Source organism: Salvelinus fontinalis, chromosome 21 (genome assembly GCF_029448725.1).
Source record: "Salvelinus fontinalis isolate EN_2023a chromosome 21, ASM2944872v1, whole genome shotgun sequence".
NCBI lineage: Eukaryota > Metazoa > Chordata > Actinopteri > Salmoniformes > Salmonidae > Salvelinus > Salvelinus fontinalis.
In genome coordinates, this window is record NC_074685.1 from 25276517 (window position 1) to 25302125 (window position 25609).

At 44.1% G+C, this 25609-nt stretch overlaps 1 protein-coding gene across 2 annotated transcripts in view; it reads right to left on the reverse strand.

The window, feature by feature from the left end:
• smyd1a (SET and MYND domain containing 1a) overlaps positions 1 to 9569 on the reverse strand; it is a 28100-nt gene extending 18531 nt beyond the window's left edge. The window contains exon 1 of one of the 2 annotated variants that reach the window (XM_055874426.1): positions 9323 to 9569. In XM_055874426.1, coding sequence (XP_055730401.1) covers positions 9323 to 9456 — 134 coding nt within the window. In that variant the 5' untranslated portion in view covers positions 9457 to 9569. The remainder of the gene's footprint in view (positions 1 to 9322) is intronic. The other variant, XM_055874425.1, reaches the window with a different exon arrangement.
• Between the last annotated feature and the right edge of the window lie 16040 nt (positions 9570 to 25609).

Consider the following 25609-nt stretch of genomic DNA (forward strand, 5'->3'; position numbering starts at 1 on the left):
TCCAACATGTCTCTGGACCTACTCACTGCCACAGTCATACTCTGGACCTAGTTTTGTCCCATGGAATAAATGTTGTAGATCTTAATGTTTTTCCACATAATCCTGGACTATCGGACCACCATTTTATTACGTTTGCAATCGCAACAAATAATCTGCTCAGACCCCAACCAAGGAGCATCAAAAGTCGTGCTATAAATTCTCAGACAACACAAAAATTCCTTGATGCCCTTCCAGACTCCTTCTGCCTACCCAAGGACGTCAGAGGACAAAAATCAGTTAACCACTTAACTGAGGAACTCAATTTAACCTTGCGCAATACCCTAGATGCAGTTGCACCCCTAAAAACGAAAAACAATTGTCATAAGAAACTAGCTCCCTGGTATACAGAAAATACCCGAGCTTTGAAGCAAGCTTCCAGGAAATTGGAACGGAAATGGCGCCACACAAAACTGGAAGTCTTCCGACTAGCTTGGAAAGACAGTACCGTGCAGTACCGAAGAGCCCTCACTGCTGCTCGATCATCCTACTTTTCCAACTTAATCGAGGAAAATAAGAACAATCCAAAATTTCTTTTTGATACTGTTGCAAAGCTAACTAAAAAGCAGCATTCCCCAAGAGAGGATGGCTTTCACTTCAGCAGTAATAAATTCATGAACTTCTTTGAGGAAAAGATCATGACCATTAGAAAGCAAATTACGGACTCCTCTTTGAATCTGCGTATTCCTCCAGGGCTTAGCTGTCCTGGATCTGCACAGCTCTGCGAGGGCCTGGGATCGGGAGAGACACTTAAGTGTTTTAGTACTATATCTCTTGACACAATGATGAAAATAATCATGGCCTCTAAACCTTCAAGCTGCATACTGGATCCTATTCCTACTAAACTGCTGAAGGAGCTGCTTCCTGTGCTTGGCCCTCCTATGTTGAACATAATAAACAGCTCTCTATCCACCGGATGTGTACCAAACTCACTAAAAGTGGCAGTGATAAAGCCTCTCTTGAAAAAGCCAAACCTTGACCAGGAAAATATAAAAAACTATCGGCCTATATCGAATCTTCCATTCCTCTCAAAAATTTTAGAAAAAGCTGTTGCGCAGCAACTCACTGCCTTTCTGAAGACAAACAATGTATACGAAATGCTTCAGTCTGGTTTTAGACCCCATCATAGCACTGAGACTGCACTTGTGAAGGTGGTAAATGACCTTTTAATGGCGTCAGACCGAGGCTCTGCATCTGTCCTCGTGCTACTAGATCTTAGTGCTGCCTTTGACACCATCGATCACCACATTCTTTTGGAGAGACTGGAAACCCAAATTGGTCTACACGGACAAGTTCTGGCCTGGTTTAGATCTTACCTGTCGGAAAGATATCAGTTTGTCTCTGTGAATGGTCTGTCCTCTGACAAATCAACTGTACATTTCAGTGTTCCTCAAGGTTCCGTTTTAGGACCACTATTGTTTTCACTATATATTTTACCTCTTGGGGATGTTATTCGAAAACATAATGTTAACTTTCACTGCTATGCGGATGACACACAGCTGTACATTTCAATGAAACATGGTGAAGCCCCAAAATTGCCCTCGCTAGAAGCCTGTGTTTCAGACATAAGGAAGTGGATGGCTGAAAACTTTCTACTTTTAAACTCGGACAAAACAGAGATGCTTGTTCTAGGTCCCAAGAAACAAAGAGATCTTCTGTTAAATCTGACAATTCATCTTGATGGTTGTAAAGTCGTCTCAAATAAAACTGTGAAGGACCTCGGCGTTACTCTTGACCCTGATCTCTCTTTTGACGAACATATTAAGACTGTTTCAAGGACAGCTTTTTTCCATCTACGTAACATTGCAAAAATCAGAAATTTTCTGTCCAAAAATGATGCAGAAAAATTAATCCATGCATTTGTTACTTCTAGGTTAGACTACTGCAATGCTCTACTTTCCGGCTACCCGGATAAAGCACTAAATAAACTTCAGTTAGTGCTAAATACGGCTGCTAGAATCCTGACTAGAACCAAGAAATTTGATCATATTACTCCAGTGCTAGCTTCCCTACACTGGCTTCCCGTTAAGGCAAGGGCTGATTTCAAGGTTTTACTGTTAACCTATAAAGCGTTACATGGGCTTGCTCCTACCTATCTTTCCGAGTTGGTCCTGCCGTACATACCTACACGTACGCTACGGTCACAAGACGCAGGCCTCCTAATTGTCCCTAAAATTTCTAAGCAAACAGCTGGAGGCAGGGCTTTCTCCTATAGATCTCCATTTTTATGGAACAGTCTGCCTACCCATGTGAGAGACGCAGACTCGGTCTCAACCTTTAAGTCTTTACTGAAGACTTATCTCTTCAGTAGGTCATATGATTGAGTGTAGTCTGGCCCAGGAGTGTGAAGGTGAACGGAAAGGCTCTGGAGCAACGAACCGCCCTTGCTGTCTCTCCAGGGCCGGTTCCCCTCTCTCCACTGGGATTCTCTGCCTCTAACCCTGTTACTGGGGCTGAGTCACTGGCTTGCTGGTGCTCTTTCATGCCGTCCCTAGGAGGGGTGCGTCACTTGAGTGGGTTGAGTTACTGACGTGAACTTCCTGTCTGGGTTGGCGCCCCCCCTTGGTTGTGCTGTGGTGGAGACCTTTGTGGGCTATACTCGGCCTTGTCTCAGGATTGTAAGTTGGTGGTTGAGGATTTCCCTCTAGTGGTGTGGGGGCTGTGCTTTGGCAGAGTGGGTGGGGTTATGTCCTTCCTGTTTGGCCCTGTCCGGGGGTTTCTTCGGATGGGGCCACAGTGTCTCCTGACCGCTCCTGTCTCAGCCTCCAGTATTTATGCTGCAGTAGTTTATGTGTCGGGGGGCTATGGTCAGTTGGTTATACCTGGAGTACTTCTCCTGTCTTATCCAGTGTCCTGTGTGAATTTAAGTATGCTCTCTCTAATTCTCTCGTTCTCTCTTTCTCTCTGAGAACCTGAGCCCTAGGACCATACGTCAGGACTACCGGGCATGCTGACACCTTGCTGTCCCCAGTCCGCCCGGCCTTGCTGCTATTCCAGTTTCAACTGTTTCTGCCTGCGGTTACGAAACCCCTACCTGTCCCAGACCTGCTGTTTTCAACTCTTAATGATCGGCTATGAAAAGCCAACTGAGATTTATTCCTGATTATTATTTGACCATGCTTGTCATTTATGAACATTTTGAAAATCTAATTTTCTCCTTCTCTCTTTCTCTCGGAGGACCTGAGCCCTAGGACCATACGTCGGGACTACCGGCCGTGGTGACTCCTTGCTGCCCCCAGTCCGCCTGGCCTTGCTGCTATTCCAGTTTCAACTCTTCTGCCTGCGGTTATGGAACCCCTACCTGTCCCAGACCTGCTGTTTTCAACTCTTATTGATCGGCTATGAAAAGCCAACTGAGATTTATTCCTGATTATTATTTGACCATGCTTGTCATTTATGAACATTTTGAAAATCTTGGCTCTCTCTAATTTTCTCCTTCTCTCTTTCTTTCCCTCGGAGGACATGGGCCCTAGGACCATGCGTCGGGACTGCCGCCCGTGGTGACTCCTTGCTGTCCCCAGTCCGCCTGGCCTTGCTGCTATTCCAGTTTCAGCTGTTCTGCCTGCGGTTATGGAACCGCCACCTGTCCCAGACCTGTTGTTTTTCAACTCTTAATGATCAGCTATGAAAAGCCAACTGAAAATTATTCATGATTATTATTTGACCATGCTTGTCACTTATGAACATTTTTGAACATCTTGGCATAGTTCTGTTATAATCTCCACCCGGCACAGCCAGAAGAGGACTGGCCACCCCTCATAGCCTGGTTCCTCTCTAGGTTTCTTCCTAGGTTTTGGCCTTTCTAGGGAGTTTTTCCTAGCCACCGTGCTTCTACACCTGCATTCTATCTGTTTGGGGTTTTAGGCTGGGTTTCTGTACAGCACTTCGAGATATTATCTGATGTACGAAGGGCTATATAAAATAAAATTGATTGATTGATTGATTGTATATAAAAAAAAGAACGACCAAGTGGACTACAACACAATATTTTCCTAGGTGTGCATTGATTGTGCAAAAAGCTTCAGCGTAGGACTAAAAACGTATGTAAGTGACATGGCTATGCCAAAAACACAATACTAAACAGCCATAAAATAACTGCCACACCTTGAAGACAGGCTATGGGCTTGTGTGTGTAAACAGTTTATCCTATGAGTGTCTGGGAGTGTGTCTAAAAGGAAATGGAACTAGCTTAATGCCTGCAATGATTGTTGGCATGCTGTAAAGCTTCAACAAATCTTCTGTAAGCAGATAGCTGCCAGGGGACAAGACACACACACACACAGCCCCTGCACTATTCTTCCTCTATAGTTTTGGAAAGCTCACACACCCCTCTTTCCAAACAGTGTGATCCTTTCATTGCATACCTGCTATGTCTGCTGTCATCCCGATGCTAGCTCTTATATGGTTCCACACTGTTCCGCAGTAAGCAGGCATATCTGTGACCAGCATTCCAGCAGATATAGAGACTGAGACCCCTCAATGCACACACACTCTCAAACACATACTCATACACATTTAGAAACAGAGTACAGTGCACAGAACTGAAAGTGTGGTCTTATTCATGGGCCATCCACATGTACAGTAGATGGAGAGATTGATACACTGTATTGTAATATGTGTTTGTGTGTGTGTCGCTTATCTACACTATACAAAGTACATTCCAATCTATACTGAACAAAAATATAAACACAACACGTAACAATTTAAAAGATTTTTCTGAGTTAAAGTTCATATAAGGAAATCAGTCAAATTAAATAAATGAATAAGGCCCTAATCTATGGACTTCACATGACTGGGCAGGGGTGCAGCCATGGGTGGGCCTTGGAGGGCATAGCCCCACACACTTGGCAGCCAGGCCTAGCCAATCAGAAGGAGATTTTCCCCACAAAAGGGCTTTATTACAGACAGAAATAATCCTCAGCGTGACACAATTCCGTAGGCTCCACAACAGCAATGAACCTACATAATTAATTGGCTGTTAATGGCAATTATCAATGACAATAATCAATGACTACAGTCTTGTCCGCAAAAACACTACAGTATATTAGAGTCATATCCGCAAAACACTATAGTGAATACTACAGTAAAGTCTGCAAAAACACTACAGTGAATACTATAGCATACTACAGTCATGTCCGCAAAGACCCTACAGTAAATACTGCAGTATACTACAGTCATGTCTGCAAAACACTATAGTGATTACTATAGTATACTACAGTCATGTCCGAAAAAGTACTACAGTAAATACTGCAGTATACTACAGTCAAGTCTGCAAAACACTACAGTGATTACTATAGAATGTTATGTCCACAAAAATGTTAGAGGGGGGAACCTCAGAGGAAATCCTCCGGCATGAGCTCCCCAAAGACAGCACGTTCAAATTAAAACTGTCACGCTTGCCCCCGCTCCCCCTCCCTGGCTCTAGAGGGTGCCAGGCTGCCCATCATTACGCACACCTGTCACCATCGTTACGCGCACCAGTGCGTCTTTGAACTCACCTGGACTCCATTACTTTGTTTATTGCCCCTCCTATATCTGTCTGTTCCTCGGTTTGATCCCCGGGTCTGCATGAATGACGTTTTGTTTCACCTGTCCAGACGTTGTCCATGTTCTGTTTCATGTCCGGTATTTATTAAATGTTCACCCCATGTACTTGCTTTTCGTCTCCCAGCGTCTGTCCTTACGGAATGCAGACACCAATATTTTAAGCATCAGGGAGTTTTATGTTTTTGCTGGTGACATCGGGTCAGGGTGCCGCTGCCGTAGGAACCGGGGGTGCCTCAGCTGGCTCGTCGGGCATCCACGCCTCAGCCGGCTCATCAGGCTCACATCCCACGTCATGCCTCAGCCGGCTCGTCGGGCTCCCACGCCTCAGCCGACTCGTCGGGCTCCCGTGCCTCAGCCGGCTCATCAGGCTTCCGTGCCTCAGCCGGCTCATCAGGCTTCCGTGCCTCAGCCGGCTTGTCCGACTTCCATGTCACTGCCGGCCTGTCAGGCTCGCCCAGGTGGGACGCTGGGTGGCACCCCTAAGATCGGGGGTTACTGCGGGGGTTACCCCTCCCTGGCTCTAGAGGGTGCCAGGCTGCCCATCATTACGCACACCTGTCACCATCGTTACGCGCACCAGCGCATCTTTGAACTCACCTGGACTCCATTACTTTGTTTATTGCCCCTCCTATATCTGTCTGTTCCTCTGTTTGATCCCCGGGTCTGCATGAATGACGTTTTGTTTCCCCTGTCCAGACGCTGTCCGTGTTCTGTTTCATGTCCGGTATTTATTAAATGTTCACCCCATGTACTTGCTTTTCGTCTCCCAGCGTCTGTCCTTACGGAATGCAGACACCAATATTTTAAGCATCAGGGAGTTTTATGTTTTTGCTGGTGACATCGGGTCAGGGTGCCGCTGCCGTAGGAACCGGGGGTGCCTCAGCTGGCTCGTCGGGCATCCACGCCTCAGCCGGCTCATCAGGCTCACATCCCACGTCATGCCTCAGCCGGCTCGTCGGGCTCCCACGCCTCAGCCGACTCGTCGGGCTCCCGTGCCTCAGCCGGCTCATCAGGCTTCCGTGCCTCAGCCGGCTCATCAGGCTTCCGTGCCTCAGCCGGCTTGTCCGACTCCCATGTCACTGCCGGCCTGTCAGGCTCGCCCAGGTGGGACGCTGGGTGGCACCCCTAAGATCGGGGGTTACTGCGGGGGTTACCCCTCCCTGGCTCTCGAGGGCGCCAGGCTACCCATCCTTACGCACACCTGTCACCATCGTTACGTGCACCAGCGCATCTTTGGACTCACATGGACTCCATTATTTTGTTGAGTGCCCCTCCTATATCTGTCTGTTCCTCTGTTTGATCCCCGTGTCTGCATTAATGTTCTTTTGTTCCGCTTGTCGTTATGCTGTCCTTGTTTTGTTTCATGTCTGTTATTTATTAAATATTCCCTCCTTGTACTTGCTTTTCGTCTCCCAGTGTCTGTCCTCACAAAAACAGCATCGACAAAGCTAGCTAGCGGTGCAATCGATAAAAAAATTCTAAAGTAAGTACTACGTGATCAAGGGATACTACAGTGTGTAGTATAATATTCTACAGTATACTACAACATTACATAGTAAGCACTACACGATCAAGGGGATACTACAGTGTGTAGTATAGTATTCTACAGTATACTACAAAAGTCTATAGTATGCACTACACGATCGAGGGATACAACAGTTTGGAGTATTGGATTCTACAGTATACTACAGTTTACTACAGAATTCTATAGAATTTATAAAGCACTCAAACAACAAGATGTTTGAATTTTGAATGAATTTTAGACAAACTTAACTGACATTTCTTTCAAGAATCTGTAAGATTGTAATATTAAACAGATATTACAATGATTATGTTTACATTGATACATAAACAGCAGGTATCGTTTTCTACCCAGCACCTGCAATCTGGACTCAGGGGTAGACATAACGTCATAGTAAATGTAAAAATGTCTCCCTCCATTTAGTATAATATGTTGTTTCAAAATGATATGTGTTAATTTGTGGATGTCCATCATCCATTTCGTATGATACTGTATGTTACGAAGTACAATTCGTATGACACGTTACGAATTTGTCAGGACCCGGTGTGAGAAACAGTCACTAATAGTCGGCAGAACCCAGAAGATGAGGCAGACACAGCAGTACTAGAGATGGTGGTTTAATAAAGGGAAAAGATCTTCAGGCAAGAAATATAAATCCACAACGTCAAAAGTAATGCCAAGAGAAAAAATGAGTATCCTACAAGATACAATGAAAATCCACAAAGTGGTAAGAACAGCAGGGAAAAACAAACCTTAAAAAGAATAATCAAAAATAAACAAGAACAAAACCAGAGTACCTCAGGAAATCCAACTAGAGAAATAAAGTTTCACAGCATGGCTGGGGCTGGGTGCTAACATACAAACACAGAGCAAAGAACTGAGGAACACTAAGGGTTTAAATACCCACAAGAAAATGAGGCACAGGTGCAATTAATAACTATAACAAGGGAAAAACAAAAGGTTCAAAAAGGCGCAATGGGGGCATCTAGTGAACAAAAGAATCCTGGCCAAATCCTGACAGAATTGCAATTTGATGTGGCTAACGTTAGCTAGGTGGCTAGGTGGCTAACTCTAACGTTAGCTCGGCTTGGGGTTATGGTTAAGTGTTAAGGTTAGGGTTAAGATTAGGAGTTAGGTTAAAGGGTTAAGGTTAGGGGAAGGGTTGGCTAACATGCTATGTAGTTGTGCAGTAGCTAAAAAGTAGTAATTAGTTACAAAGTTGCTAATTAGCTAAAATGCTAAAGTTGTCCATGATGAGATTTAAACACTGAACTTTTGGGTTCGAATATGTTTGCGTTATATTCCTGCCCATCCACCCGACCAAACACCCTCCTTTTGTTTTTGCCTTAAATAACCTTCTGTCTTATACATTGAGTATACCAAACATTAGGAACACCTTCCTAATATTGAGTTGTCTCCCCTTTTGCCATTAGAACAGCCAAAATTTGTTGGGAATGGACTCTACAAGGTGTCGAAAGGGTTCCACAGGGATGCTGACCCATGTTGACTCCAATGCTTCCCACAGTCATGTCAAGTTGTTTGGTTATCCTTTGGATGGTGGGCCATTCTTGATTTACACGGGAAACTGTTGAATGTGAAAAACCCAGCAACCCGGTTGCAGTTCTTGACACAAACCAGTGCGCCTGGCATCTACTACCATACCCCGTTCAAAGGCATTTACATTGTTTGTCTTGCCCATTCACCTTCTGAATGGCACACATACACAATCCATGTCTCAAATGTAACAAGTGACATCAATACGGGATCATATATTTCACATGGATTCACCTGGTTAGTCTAGGTCATGGAAAGAGCACGTGTTCTTAATGTTTTATATACTCAGTGTATAACCATACGAAACATCCCAGATTTACGTATACTATGTTACGCCTGGTCTATGAGACCAGGCTGGCACCTGAGGAGTAACGGATATGCTCACTCCACTGTGAAATACCAATACTATACATGGCCTTTTGGCCACCACGATACAAACCATGAATCAGGCCCTACCCATCAAAGACATAGCAGAATGTAAGTATTTTTTAATAAATAGAACCACAATATCAAATGGTTAATGATATGCATTGATACAGGAACCATGAAGGTATCCTTTTTGCATTCAATTTGTCTTTCTTACTAAGAAATAATTTATGTGTGTGTGCATGCCACTGAGAGATTTTGTCATTATGACCAAAATCTCCATGCATTGGTCCCTACCTGTCGAAGACCACTGCAGCGAAGCTGGGCTCAGCGAGTACAACCTCCCCAGCACAGAGGTTCTTGGTGGTCCTGAGGCCTCTGCCCTTTACCCCAGTATCAAACACCTCCACATTGTCCATATCCAGGGTCATTACCAAGTGGATAGAAGACTGGAACACCTCACAGACAGAGGTAAAAAGAGTGGGAGAGGGAGAAAGTGCTGGCTGAAGTGCATTCACTGACTCTCACAGTCTCCCAAAACTTTTAGCACCTGCCCCTCTCCTCAGCCAGACCCCGCCCTCCATAAATAGACTGGCCTTCCTGGGACTGTGGGACTGTACCATGACGGGGCAGGGGTGTGTGGATTGGGTGGGAGGGGGAGCCAAGGGGTTTGGGAGTGGAAGTACTGGGGAGGCATGCTCCATAGGGGGGACTTGCCCAGGTCTGCCTGGGTGTCCTCCCATCTTTGGGGTTGGTTCAGGCCAGGCAGGGGTATTTTGGTCTGGCAGCTGTGTCTGTCTGTCTGTCAGTCTGTTTGAGGAAGGGAGTAGGAAGCAGCTGACTGGGAGGAGGCCTGTTCAAACAGTTATCTCTGTTGATTTTGCTATCACTCTAGCTACTGTATCTGTCATTACCACAGTCATTATATCAATACCACAGTCATTATATCATTACCACATTCTGCACAAGTCACCAGTTCTCTTTTTCTCCTTTCTGCTTCCTGTATCTGGCTCATTCACATTGGCTGTTCACACGTTCCTCTCATCCAGTGTTCCTTCCTATCTTTTGTCAAAATATATAAATCTAAAGGACAGCAAGACTGTCACATACTGTCTCTGAAGAATGGTCGCGTTCAATTAGAAGACATTGTTGTGTTGTTATTTGTAGTTATATAGGATAGCCCCATTTAATACCAAGCAATAAAACCTCATTGAATGTCATGAGTTATAGAATGCTGTAATATCCTGTAAAAAAACAGGAGTTGACAGATACATAACTCCATTTTTATTATAGGAAACAGGGCTGGATGGGTCACATTTTCCCTTTCACTTCACAGGGTAATTAATACTTGGAAAAAACACCACCAAAACACGTGAGGATGCTTCTGGAATTACACACCCTTGTGGAGACAAACTGTTTACAGTAGGGAGTGTGGGAGAGAAGTAAGGGGTGAGGTGGAAGAGGAGAAGGATAAGGGAAAAAAGAAGGGGTGGGAGGAGAGGATGAAGGGAGGAGGATAAGATTTGTGTGTGTGTGTGTGTGTGTGTGTGTGTGTGTGTGTGTGTGTGTGTGTGTGTGTGTGTGTGTGTGTGTGTGTGTGTGTGTGTGTGTGTGTGTGTGTGTGTGTGTGTGTCATGTAGTACTTGGCAGATGTTCTTTGGAAGATGAAGATGGGAGAGATTGCAGAGACAGAGGCTCAGAGAATTTACCCTATTTGTCCTGTTCTAATCAAAGGTCTGACTGTGGTATGGTGCTGCAGAAACTAAACACTGTTCAGCTGAGTAAGAAACTATGCAATACCATCTGTGAATTGAAGAACCGACCACAAAATATTTGACTTCATAACAGCAGAATTACTTTGAATTACTTGGTAATGTACAGTGCCTTGCAAAAGTATTCACCCCCCTTGGTGTTTTTCCTATTTTGTTGCATTACAACCTGTAGTTTAAATAGATTTATATTTGGATTTCATGTAATGGACATACACAAAATATTCCAAATTGGTGAAGTGAAATGAAAAATTACTTGTTTCAAAAAATTTGAAACTGTCCCGCCCTGACCTTAGAGATCCTTTTTATGTCTCTATTTTGGTTGGTCAGGGCGTGTGTTGGGGTGGGCATTTTATGTTGTGTTCTATGTTGTCTAGTTCTATGTGTTTGGCCGGGTGTGCTTCTCAATCAGAGAGAATGGTTCTCAATCTTTGTCTCTGATTGAGAACCATACTTAGGTAGCCTTTTCCCACCTGTGTTGGTGGGTTGTTGTTTTCTGTTGTGTGTCTGCACCAGCCAGAACTGTTTTGGTCGTTATCTTTGTTATTTTTGTTATTTCAGTGTTCATTTAATACATATGGACACGTACCACGCTGCACCTTGGTCCTCTCCTTCCAACAGCCGTGACAGAAACACAAAAAAATGGAAAAGTGGTGCGTGCATATGCATTCATCCCCTTTGCTATGAAGCCCCTAAATAAGATCTGGTGCAACCAATTACCTTCAAAAGTCACATAATTAGTCAAATAAAGTCCACCTGTGTGCAATCTAAGTTTCACATGAACTGTCACATGATCTCAGTATATATACACCTGTTCTGAAAGGCCCCAGAGTCTGCAACAGCACTAAGCAAGGGGCACCACCAAGCAAGTGGCACCATGAAGACGAAGGAGCTCTCCAAACAGGTCAGGGACAAAGTTGTGGAGAAGTACAGATCAGGGTTGGGTTATAAAAGAATATCAGAAACTTTGACATCCCACAGAGCACCATTAAATCCATTATTAAAAAAATGGAAAGAATATGGCACCACAACAAACCTGCCAAGAGAGTGCCGCCCACCAAAACTAATGGGCGAGGCAAGGAGGGCATTAATTAGAGAGGCAACAAAGAGACCAAAGATAACCCTGGAGCTGCAAAGCTCCACAGCGGAGATTGGAGTATCTGTCCATAGGACTACTTTAAGCCATACACTCCACAGAGCTGGGCTTTAAGGAAGAGGGGCCAGAAAAAAGCCATTGCTTAAAGAAAGAAATAAGCAAACACGTTTGGTGTTCGCCAAAAGGCATGTGGGAGACTCCCTAAACATATGGAAGAAGGTACTCTGGTCAGATGAGACTAAAATTGAGATTTTTGACCATCAAGGAAAACGCTATGTCTGGCGCAAGCCCAACCCCTCTCATCACCCCGAGAACACGATCCCCACAGTGAAGCATGGTGGTGGCAGCATCATGCTGTGGGGATGTTTTTCATTGGCAGGGACTGGGAAACTTGCCAGAATTGAAGGAATGATGGATGGCGCTAAATACAGGAAAATTCTTGATGGAAACCTGTTTCAATCTTCCAGAGATTTGAGACTGGGATGGAGGTTCACCTTCCAGCAGGACAATGATCCAAAGCATACTGCTCAAGCAACACTCGGGTGGTTTACAGGAAAACATTTAAATGTCTTGGAATGGCCCAGTCAATGCCCAGACCAAAATCCAATTGAGAATCTGTGGTGCGACTTAAAGATTGCTGTACACCAGCGGAACCCATCCAACTTGAAGGAGCCGGAGCAGTTTTGCCTTGAAGAATGGGCAAAAATCCCAGTGGCTAGATTTGCCAAGCTTATAGAGACATACCACAAAAGACTTGCAGCTGTAATTGCTGCAAAAGGTGGCTCTACAAGTATTGACTTTAGGGGGGTAAATAGTTATGCACGCTCAAGTTTTCAGTTTTTTTGTCTTATTTCTTGTTTGTTCCACAATAAAAAATCTTTTGCATCTTCAAAGTGGTAGTCATGCTGTGTAAATCAAATGATACAAACCCCCCAAAAATCTATTTTAATTCCAGGTTGTAAGGCAACAACATAGGAAAAATGCCAAGGGGGGTGAATACTTTCGCAAGCCACTGTATACAGTCAAATAAGTACAATATTAGTTTCCATTAACTGCAGAAATTTGAATGGAATAATACTCAATTATTTAATATGATTTTCAACTGTACAGTTACAGTATAGTGCATTGATAATTCTTTGTACAATTATTTTTGATTAATCATACAAAATAATAAATACAAATATTTTGATACACACATTACAAAAAAAGTCATACACTTTCTGAAGAAATTTTTAAAATATCTTCAAATCGAGTACAAAGAGGTCTTTAGGAAAACTCACAGAATAGATTTGCAAATAAAACACTGATAAACATATGGAATGCCTCCATGAAATGCCACTTAAAACTTCTCAAGGATAGGGGGCAGTATTCGGAAGTTCGGTTGACTGACGTGCCCAAAGTAAACTGCCTGTTACTCAGGCTCAGAAGCTAGGATATGCATAATTGGATAGAAGAGCATTGGATAGAAAACACTCTGAAGTTTCTAAAACTGTTAAAATAATGTCTGTGAGTATAACAGAACTGATATGGCAGGCAAAAACCCGAGGAGAATCCATCTGTAAAAAAAAGAATTGACGTCACCACCCATTGAAATGCTTGTCTATGGGATATTCAAAGGAAATCCTCCCAGATTGCAGTTCCTATGGCTTCCACTAGATGTCAATAGTCTTAAGAAAGGGTTTCAGGCTTGTTTTTTGAAAAATTACTTAGTAATTGTAGTTTTTCAAGGTGGCTCTCATTTTGGACTGTAGTCTTGTGGCGTGCGTGGATGAGGTTGCGCACTTCGTTATTTATCTCCGAGAATGAACATACTATTCTACGTCTTACATTTTATTGTTTATTTACATATTAGGGTACCTGAGGATTGATTAGAAACGTTTTTTCACTTGTTTGGACGAAGTTTATTGGTAACTTTTGTGATTCCTTTGTCTGCATGTTGAACGAGTGGAACGGGTGGATTACTGAATCAAACGTGCCAAATAAACTGACTTTTTTGGGATATAAAGAAGGACTTTATCGAGCAAAACGACAATTTGTTGTGTAGCTGGGACCCTTGGGATTGCAAACAGAGGAAGATCTTCAAAGGTAAGTGATTTATTTTATCGCTATTTCTGGCTATTTTGTGACGCCTCTGCTGGTTTGGAAAATGTTTTTAATGCTTTTGTATGCGGGGCGCTGTCCTCAGATAATCGCATGGTATGCTACAGAACTGTTTTTAATTGGTTAATTTTGCATAGGCTTGTGTTTTTTAAGTAATATTTAAAAAAAAATCTGAGCGGTAGACCTCGGCTTGCATTTTGACTCAGGAAGTGATCTTGACTCAGAAAAGGTTGGTGACCTATGCTCTATAACAAAACGATACCAAAACAATACCACTGCAAAAAAAGAAGGCATATTAGCCAGACACAGAATGGCACTTGATGCAGCCAGATAAAATGAGCAACTGCTCTGTTCAATCAGTGGGCATCTTTTGAGTTCAATATCACTACATTCGATTTTTTTTACATCAACATTTTACAGAGACACCCATGTATGCATTAATGGATCAATTATACAATCATACAATCAATTTGACTTTGTTTTTACCAATCCAACTACATATTGGTAATCATTTATTTGAATGCTAAATCTCTATTAATAAACTTGGTAAATCAAGATGTAGCCTAGGCCTATCCACAAAACAGGTAAATGCATATTTAACAGGAGTCTGTGCATGTATTGAGTTATTGAGCTTGTTTTGGCTTATTTCATGGGTCTACAGATGACAAACAATATGTTTCCCTTCCATTTGGGAATTATTTTATTGTACTGATAAACAACCTTTTCATAGAAGTAGCTTATTTTATAAAACATTTTCTTTTTAACCAGTCCTTTGCATTTACTTCTAGTGCCACCCCAGAGATAACACCCTTGATATGCTCCCTGTTTCGAAGATCCACATGACACATTCCAATCTGACATCTTGAGGAGCAGAGCACACTCCTTCTGTTCATTGACACCACCTCATCCAACGCATCCACAATTTTAATAGAGACTTCAAACAGATCTCCCAGGCAACAACATCGATTCATATATTTTATTCAAGCACATGAAAAGTGAAAAGATAACACATTTTTTATTAAATCCAATGACTTGACTCAGTATAACGTATGATCTTGTTTTAATTGTTTGGTATGTTTGAATAGTTCTCTCTTATATGACTAATCAAATAAAATATAATTTTTTTACCGGGCCTCGAATTCAAAGCTGACTTTGAAAAGGCTTTTGGAACAACTGGAATTTATATATGCCTGGAATATTTCAATTTTGGAGAATCTCTTATACAATGGGTTAAAGTTATGTATAGTAACCCTAGGTGTAAAATAATAAATAATGGTTACTTCTCAGAAAGTTATGAAACTATTAAGAGGAGTACAACAAGGTTGTCTAAAATTGGCATATCTATTTATTATGGCATCAAAATGTTATCTATTAAAATCAGATCCAACAATAATATCAAGGGCCTAGAAATCCAGGGCTTAAAAACAAAGGTGTCATTGTACGCTGATGATTCATGTTTTCTTTTAAATGCACAATTTGGATCCCTCTACAGCCTCATAGAGGATCTAGATAATCTTTCAAATCTCTCTGGATTACAACCAAATTATGATAAATGTACTATATTACATTTTGGATCACAAAAAAATACAACTTTTACATTACTGTGTAGTTTACCAAGAAAACTGTCTGACGGGGAAGTGGACATACTCGGTATTCATATCCCAAAAGAAAGAAATGATCTCACTACAATCAATTTTAATAGAAAGTGAACAAAAAAAGATAATATCTTGCTACCTTGGAAAGGAAAATACCTGTCTATTTGTGAAGAAATCACCCTGATTAACTCTTTAGTCATATCCCAGTTTACCTCTTAGCTTATGGCCTTGCCTACACCTAGCGACTAGTTTTTTAAATTATATGAGCAAAAATAATTCTATTATATTTGGAATGGCAAGCCAGACAAAATTAAATGGGCCTATTTATATAATGAATATGAATTTGAAGGGCAGAAATTATTAAATATTAAACCATTACCTCTCACTAAAGGCTTCAGTCATATAAAAGTTACACTTAAATCCGAAGTGGTTCTCTAGCAGATTAGTGAGAATGTCTCACCCCATGTTCAAGAATGGTATTTTTCCCTTTATTCAGATTACAACCTCTCACTTTCGGTTATTTGAAAATGAAATAATCTCCAAAATATCACTATTTTTAAAACAAGCCATGTAAAGTTGGTTGCAATTTCAGTTTAATCCACCAGAAAAGACCAAACAAATATACTAATTGATTAAAAAAAATTATATGAAGTATATATACCAATAAAATAAATGGTCTAATCTTTGTAAATTATATCATTAATAGGACTGGTGGAGCTATGTCACGCATGCAGCTAACAAAAATATATGGAAATGTCTGCTCTACTCAAAATTACAACCAACTAATTTCAGCATTACTGCAAAAATGGAAGAGGCAAGTGGAAGGGTGAGAAAGTAAAGAACTTGCATTAAAGACCAAAATTGGCAAAAGACAATTGTGATAAATAAAAAACTATACCAGTTCCATTTAAGTACCAAGAAATTGATAGCTGCGCCATGTAGATTGCAAAATAGTTGGGAAGAGATTTTCGATGTACCAATTCCATGGCACATGGTTTATGAACTGATACACAAAACAACAATGGATTTTTCTATTTAAATTATTATGCAAAATTCTTGCAACCAATAGAATGTTATATACAGTTGAAGTCAGAAGTTTACATACACTTAGGTTGGAGTCATTAAAACTCATTTTTCAACCACTCCACAAATTTCTTGTTAACAAACTGCAGTTTTGGCAAGTCGGTAGGACATCTAATTTGTGCATGACACAAGTAATTTTTCCAACAATTTACAGATTTATTATTTCACTTATAAATCACTGTATCACAATTCCAGTGGGTCAGAAGTTTACATACACTAAGTTGACTGTGCCTTTAAACAGCTTGGAAAATTCCAGAAAATTATGTCATGGCTTTAGAAGCTTCTGATAGGCGAATTGACATCATTTGAGCCAATTGGAGGTGTACCTGTGGATTTATTTCAAGGCCTACCTTCAAACTCAGTGCCTCTTTGCTTGACATCATGGGGAAATCAAAAGAAATCATCCAAGACCCCCGAAAAAAAATTGTAGACCTCCAAAAGTCTGGTTCATCCTTGGGAGCAATTTCGAAACGCCTGAAGGTACCACGTTCATCTGTACAAACAATAGTACGCAAGTATAAACACCATGAGGCCACGCAGCCGTCATACCGCTCAGGAAGGAGACGCGTTCTGTCTCCTAGAGATGAACGTACTTTGGTGCGAAAAGTGCAAATCAATCCCAGAACAACAGCAAAGGACCTTGTGAAGATGCTGGAGGAAACAGGTACAAAAGTATCTATATTCACAGTAAAACGAGTCCTAAATCGACATACCCTGAAAGGCCGCTCAGCCATGAAGAAGCCACTGCTCCAAAACCGCCATAAAAAAGCCAGACTACGGTTTGCAACTGCACTTGGGGACAAAGATTGTACTTTTTGGAGAAATGTCCTCTGGTCTGATGAAACAAAAATAGAACTGTTTGGCTATAATGACCATTATGTTTGGAGGGAAAAGGGGGAGGCTTGCAAGCCGACAAACTACATCCCAACCGTGAAGCACAGGGCTGGCAGCATCATGTTGTGGGGGTGCTTTGCTGCAGGAGGGACTGGTGCACTTTACAAAATAGATGGCATCATGAGGAATAAAATTGTGTGTATATATTGAAGCAACATCTCAAGACATCAGTCAGGAAGTTTAAGCTTGGTCGCAAATGGGTCTTCCAAATGGACAATGACCCCAAGCATACTTCCAAAGTTGTGGCAAAATGGCTTAAGGACAACAAAGTCAAGGTATTGGAGTGGCCATCACAAAGCCCTGACCTCAATCCCATAGAAAATGTGTGGGCAGAACTGAAAAAGCATGTGCGAGCAAGAAGGCCTACAAAACCTGACTCAGTTACACAAGCTCTGTCAGAAGGAATTGCCCACAATTCAACCAACTTATTGTGGGAAGCTTGTGGAATGCTACCCGAAACGTTTGCCCCAAGTTAAGCAATTTCAAGGCAATGCTACCAAATACTAATTGAGTGTATGTAAACTTCTGACCCACTGGGAATGTGATGAAAGAAAAAAGCTGAAATAAATCACTCTACTATTATTCTGACATTTCACATTCTTAAATGGCTGCAGTCCCGGTAACGGGACCGATATGACAACAGCCAGTCCAAGTGCAGGGCGCCAAATTCAAAAACCAGAAATCTCATAATTAAAATTCCTCAGACATTCATGTGTCTTATATCATTTTAAAGGTAATCTTGTTGTTAATCCCACCAAAGTGTCCGATTTCAAATAGGCTTTTCAGCGAAAGCACTACAAACGATTATGTTAGGTCACCACAAAACCACAATAAGCATAGCCATTTTTCCCAGCTAAATATAGCTTCACAAAAACCAGAATAGAGATAAAATGAATCACTAACCTTCGATTATTTTCATCAGATGACACTCATAGGACTTCATGTTACACAATACATGCATGTTTGTTTGATTAAATTCATATTTATATAAAAAAATCTGAGTTTACATTGAGGCGACAAGATTCACTAAATGCAAAAACAACAAGTGACTTTGCATAGCCCATCGTTTCAACAGAAATACTCATCATAAATATAGATGATAATACAAGTTATACACATTGAATTATAGATATACCTCTCCTTAATGCAACCGCTATGTCAGATTTAAAAAAAACTTTACGGAAAAAGAAATGCACGCTATAATCTGAGACGGTGCTCAAAAGTAGCATACCACAGCTGCAAAGATGGCGTCACCATAAACACAAAAATATATGATAAATATTATCATGATAAATATTCCATTCCACCTTTGATGATCTAGATCAGAAAGCACACCAGGAATCCCAGGTCCACAATAAATGTTTGTTTTGTTCGAAAAAATCCGTTATTTATGTCTAAATACCTTCTTTTGTTAGCGCGTCTGGTTTACATATCCAAGCGCTAATTCTGGTCAGCGTTATATCGGACAAAAACGTCAAAATGTGATATTACCGGTCAAAGAAACATTTCAAACTAAGTACTGACTCAATCATTAGGATGTTTTTAACATATAGCTTCAATAAAGTTCCATCCGGAGTATTCGTTCTTGTCTGCGTGAGCAATGGAACGTCAGTGGCTTACATGAAGAAAAAGCATGATCAGGAAATGGGTGCTTGATGGACACCTGACTGATTCTGCTCTCATTCTCTCCCACAACATCATAGAAGTCTCATTGAAATTTCTATTGATGGTTGACATCTAGTAGAACCCCTAGGCGGTGCAACATCATTAATAGCTCAAGTGGATTTCTTTAGGGACTCTGGTGAATACACACAGGCTCAGATTTCTCACTTCCTGTTTTGATTTCAACTCAGGATTTTGCCTGCCAATATGAGTTCTGTTAATCTCACAGACATAATTCAAACCGTTTTAGAAACTTTAGAGTGTTTTCTATCCAATACTAATAATAATATGCAAGTATTAGGAACTATGACTGAGGAGCATGCCGTTTGATATGGGCACCTTTCATCCAAGCTACTCAATACTGCCCCTTCAGCCATAAGAAGTTCAAATAAAGTGGTGATCCTAACTGACCTAAGACAGGGAATTTGTACTAGGATTAAATGTCAGGAATTTTGAAAAACTGAGTTTAAATGTATTTGGCTAAGATGTATGTAAACTTCTGACTTCAACTGTACATGACAATAGCCTCACGATCTTTCTTAATATTGGCTACCATTAAGTTGACATTTGGGTGATCTAAAATACAAGTGAAGTTAACTATACCTGATAGTGTGAATGGTTTAGGATCATTTCCCATACTTTGTGGACTCTGCATGTCAAGAAGGGCACAACTGCCAATATACTGTTAGCTGATCATGTTTACTCATATTGTGTTCCTACCCTGCTGTGTTGTCATGTCACGCCCTGAACATAGTAAGCTGTTTTTTCTCTGTGTTGGTTGGGGCGTGTTGGTGACTTGGGTGGGTTATCTAGATGTATTTGTATGTCTATGGTGGCCTGATATGGTTCCCAATCAGAGGCAGCTGTTTATCGTTGTCTCTGATTGGGGATCATATTTAGGCAGCCATTTCCCTTTTGTGTTTGTGGGATCTTGTCTACAGTAAGTTGCCTTTGTGCACTCCAGTAGCGTCACGTTTCGTTTGTTCTTTATTGTTTTGTTTAGTGAGTTTCTCTTTATTAAAATTATGTGGAACTCTATGCACGCTGCGCCTTGGTCTCACTCATACGACGATCGTGACAGAAGATCCCACCAAAAATGGATCAAGCAGCATGTACAGGAGAGGTGGACTTGGGAGGAGATCCTGGATGGAAAAGGACCCTGGACGCAGGCCAGGGAGTATCGCTGTCGTAAGGAGGAGATAGAGGCAGCGAAAGCGGAACGGCCAAGACATTTTTGGGAGGAGGCACATGGAGCCAGTCAGGGAGTCGAGTGAGGAGCTCGACGCAAGATTCCGGAGAGAGGTGCTGGCATTGAGAGTGCTACAGAGCGGGCGTGCTGAGGTGCGTGTCATCAGCCCGGTGCCACGCATTAGGTCTCCAGTGCGTCTTCACAACCCAGTACGTCCTGTGCCTCCTCTCCGCATTCGCCCTGAGGTGCGTGTCATCAGCCCGGTGCCACCTATACCGGTACCACGCATCAGGTCTCCAGTGCGCCTCCACAGTCCAATGCGTCCTGTGCCTCTTCCCCGCACTCGCCCTGAGGTGCGTGTCATCAGCCCGGTGCCCCCTGTACCGGTCCCACGCATCAGGCCTCCAGTGCGCCTCCACAGTCCAGAGCTTCCGGCGACAGTTCCCATTCAGAGCTGCCGGCGACAGTTCCCAGTCCAGAGCTGCCGGCGACAGTTCCCAGTCCAGAGCTTCCGGCGACAGTTCCCAGTCCAGAGCTTCCGGCTACGTTTCACGGGCCACGGTCCAACGACGGTCCACGGTCCGGAACCTCCTGAGGCGGTCTACGGTCCGGAACCTCCTGAGACGGTCCGCGGTCCGGAACCTCCTGAGACGGTCCGCGGTCCGGAACCTCCTGAGACGGTCCGCGGTCCGGAACCTTCGGAGACGGTCTGCGGTCCGGAACCTCCTGAGACGGTCCGCGGTCCGGAGCCTTCGGAGACGGTCCGCAGTGCGGAACCTTCAGCAGGGTCCTCAGTCCAGAGCCTCCTGCGATGATCTACGGTCCGGTTCCTCCTGAGGCGGTCTATGGTCCGTAGCCTCCGGCGACGATCCACGTTCCGGTGCCTCCGGCAATGCGCCCTGCAACGGAGATCGCCCTCCCCGACGTGGGGGGGGAGTACTGTCACTTCCTGACAGCTGTTTTTTCTCTGTGTTGGTTGGGGCGTGATGGTGACTTGGGTGGGTCATCTAGGTGTATTTGTATGTCTATGGTGGCCTGATATGGTTCCCAATCAGAGGCAGCTGTTTATCGTTGTCTCTGATTGGGGATCATATTTAGGCAGCCATTTCCCTTTTGTGTTTGTGGGATCTTGTCTACAGTAAGTTGCCTTTGTGCACTCCAGTAGGGTCACGTTTCGTTTGTTCTTTATTGTTTTGTTTAGTGAGTTTCTCTTTATTAAAATTATGTGGAACTCTATGCACGCTGCGCCTTGGTCTCACTCATACGACGATCGTGACAGAAGATCCCACCAAAAATGGATCAAGCAGCATGTATAGGAGAGGTGGACTTGGGAGGAGATCCTGGATGGAAAAGGACCCTGGACGCAGGCCAGGGAGTATCGCTGTCGTAAGGAGGAGATAGAGGCAGCGAAAGCGGAACGGCCAAGACATTTTTGGGAGGGGGCACATGGAGCCAGTCAGGGAGTCGAGTGAGGAGCTCGACGCAAGATTCCGGAGAGAGGTGCTGGCATTGAGAGTGCTACAGAGCGGGCGTGCTGAGATGCGTGTCATCAGCCCGGTGCCACGCATTAGGTCTCCAGTGCGTCTTCACAACCCAGTACGTCCTGTGCCTCCTCTCCGCACTCGCCCTGAGGTGCGTGTCATCAGCCCGGTGCCACCTATACCGGTACCACGCATCAGGTCTCCAGTGCGCCTCCACAGTCCAATGCGTCCTGTGCCTCTTCCTCGCACTCGCCCTGAGGTGCGTGTCATCAGCCCGGTGCCCCCTGTACCGGTCCCACGCATCAGGCCTCCAGTGCGCCTCCACAGTCCAGAGCTTCCGGCGACAGTTCCCATTCAGAGCTGCCGGCGACAGTTCCCAGTCCAGAGCTGCCGGCGACAGTTCCCAGTCCAGAGCTTCCGGCGACAGTTCCCATTCAGAGCTGCCGGCGACAGTTCCCAGTCCAGAGCTGCCGGCGACAGTTCCCAGTCCAGAGCTTCCGGCGACAGTTCCCAGTCCAGAGCTTCCGGCGACGTTTCACGGGCCACGGTCCAACGACGGTCCACGGTCCGGAACCTCCTGAGGCGGTCTACGGTCCGGAACCTCCTGAGACGGTCCGCGGTCCGGAACCTTCGGAGACGGTCTGCGGTCCGGAACCTCCTGAGACGGTCCGCGGTCCGGAACCTCCTGAGGCGGTCTACGGTTCGGAACCTCCTGAGACGGTCCGCGGTCCGGAACCTTCGGAGACGGTCTGCGGTCCGGAACCTCCGGCGACGGTCCGCATTCCGGAGCCTTCGGAGATGGTCCGCGGTCCGGAACCTTCAGCAGGGTCCTCAGTCCAGAGCCTCCTGCGATGATCTACGGTCCGGTTCCTCCTGAGGCGGTCTATGGTCCGTAGCCTCCGGCGACGATCCACGTTCCGGTGCCTCCGGCAATGCGCCCTGCAACGGAGATCGCCCTCCCCGACGTGGGGGGGGAGTACTGTCACTTCCTGACAGCTGTTTTTTCTCTGTGTTGGTTGCTTAGCAGTTCAGACGTCTTTTCCCTATTGTCGTGTCGTGTCCTGTATATATATATATTTACACCTTTTCTTCACATATCTTTTATTCATTTTATTATCCAAGAACTCAACTACAAAAGCTTTCCTGCAAAAGCTTTCCTGCAACCCGCTTCACCAATTACAATCACCAAATACAATAAGTATTATTTACCTCAATCTGAAAATCCATCGTGGAAGATACCCAGGGGCTAATTCAGAAGCTAGCCTGAAAGCTAACCAGAAGCTACTCCGATAGCTAGCAAGAAGCTAATCTGTAGCTGCCCCGAAATTAGCCGGTTTGCTGGCTAGCGTTGGTGTTTCAGCTGCCCACGTTTTGCGGTCATCAGCTATTCCTTTAGCTCGATAATCTACCGGCACTTTTGTGCAACGCGACTCGGACCGGAGCATTCCGGGACTTTTTTTCTCTCAGTTTCCCCGGATTCCAACCGCAGGCTCTGGACACTTGCACCTTGATTTCGCAGCTAGCTAGCTGCATACCGTGTGACTATTGGCTTACGTCGACCCCGGAGCAAACTCAAATCATGCTGGAGCTAGCCAGCTGAGGAGTTCCATCACCATCTGGACCCGTTTCTTTTGTTGCTGCTGCAGATACGGAACCCCACCGGGCCTTCACGACTGACTGCCGACGTTATCTGCCCGAGGGATTTATCCAACCGGCACCTCCGTCCCAACGTTACCTGAACGCTCATCTGAGGCCCGCTAATCGTTAGCTGTCTTATCGGCTGCTATCTGAACAAAACCCCACTACACGGAACCTACCGACGGAAACGCACGAGGTATCTACAAACAGACCTCCATCCTATGCTGCTACCGATAGCCATATACCCGGCCAGCTGTCTGGATCGCCACGACCCCAACCAACCTCTACTCACTGGACCCTTATTGATCACTCGATTAAGCATGCCTCTCCTTAATGTAATAATGCCTTGTCCATTGCTGTTCTGGTTAGTGTTTATTGGCTTATTTCACTGTAGAGATTCTAGCCCTGCTCTCTATACCATATCCAACCTCTCAGTTCCACCACCCACATATGCGATGACATCACCTGGTTTCAATGATGTTTCTAGAGACAAGATCTCTCTCATCATCACTCAATACCTAGGTTTACCTCCACTGTACTCACATCCTACCATACCTTTGTCTGTACATTATTCCTTTAAACTATTTTATCGCCCCCAGAAACTTCCTTTTACTCTCTGCTCGAGTAGCTCTAGGTGACCAATTCTCATAGCTTTTAGCCGTACCATTATCCTACTTCTCCTCTGTTCCTCTGGTGATGTAGAGGTGAATCCAGGCCCTGCAGTACCTGGCTCCACTCCTATTCCCCAGGCGCTCTCTTTTGATGACTTCTGTAACCGTAATAGCCTTGGCTTCATGCATGTTAACATTAGAAGCCTCCTCCCTAAGTTTGTTTTGTTCACTGCTTTAGCACACTCTACCAACCCGGATGTTTTAGCCGTGTCTGAATCCTGGCTTAGAAAGACCACCAAAAATTCAGACATTTTTATCCCCAATTACAATATTTTCAGACAAGATAGAACGGCCAAAGGGGGCGGTGTTGCAATCTACTGCAAAGACTGCCTGCAGAGTTCTGTTATACTATCCAGGTCTGTTCCCAAACAATTTGAACTTCTACTTTTAAAAATCCACCTCTCTAAAAACAAGTCTCTCACCGTTGCCGCCTGCTATAGACCACCCTCTGCCCCCAGCTGTGCTCTGGACACTATATGTGAACTGATTGCCCCCCATCTATCTTCAGAGCTCGTGCTGCTAGGCGACCTAAATTTGAACATGCTCAACACCCCAGCCACCCTACAATCTAAGCTTGATGCCCTCAATCTCACACAAATTATCAATGAACCTACCAGGTACCACCCCAATTCCGTAAACACGGGTACCCTCATAGATATCATCCTAACAAACTTGCCCTCCAAATACACCTCTGCTGTTTTCAACCAAGATCTCAGCGATCACTGCCTCATTGCCTGCATCCGTAATGGGTCAGCGGTCAAACGACCTCCACTCATCACTGTCAAACGCTCCCTGAAACACTTCAGCGAGCAGGCCTTCCTAATCGACCTGGCCGGGGTATCCTGGAAGGATATTGATCTCATCCCGTCAGTAGAGGATGCCTGGTCATTTTTTTAAAATGCCTTCCTCACCATCTTGAATAAGCATGCCCCATTCAAGAAATTTAGAACCAGGAACAGATATAGCCCTTGGTTCTCTCCTGACCTGACTGCCCTTAACCAACAGAAAAACATCCTATGGCGTTCTGCATTAGCATCGAACAGCCCCCGTGATATGCAACTTTTCAGGGAAGCCAGAAACCAATATACACAGGCAGTTAGAACAGCCAAGGCTAGCTTTTTCAAGCAGAAATTTGCTTCCTGCAACACAAATTCAAAAAAGTTCTGGGACACCGTAAAGTCCATGGAGAATAAGAACACCTCCTCCCAGCTTCCAACCGCTCTGAAGATAGGAAACACTGTCACCACCGACAAATCCACTATAATTGAGAATTTCAATAAGCATTTTTCTACGGCTGGCCATGCTTTCCACCTGGCTACCCCTACCCCGGACAACAGCACTGCCCTCCCCTCTGCTACTCGCCCAAGCCTTCCCCATTTCTCTTTCTCCCAAATACAGTCAGCTGA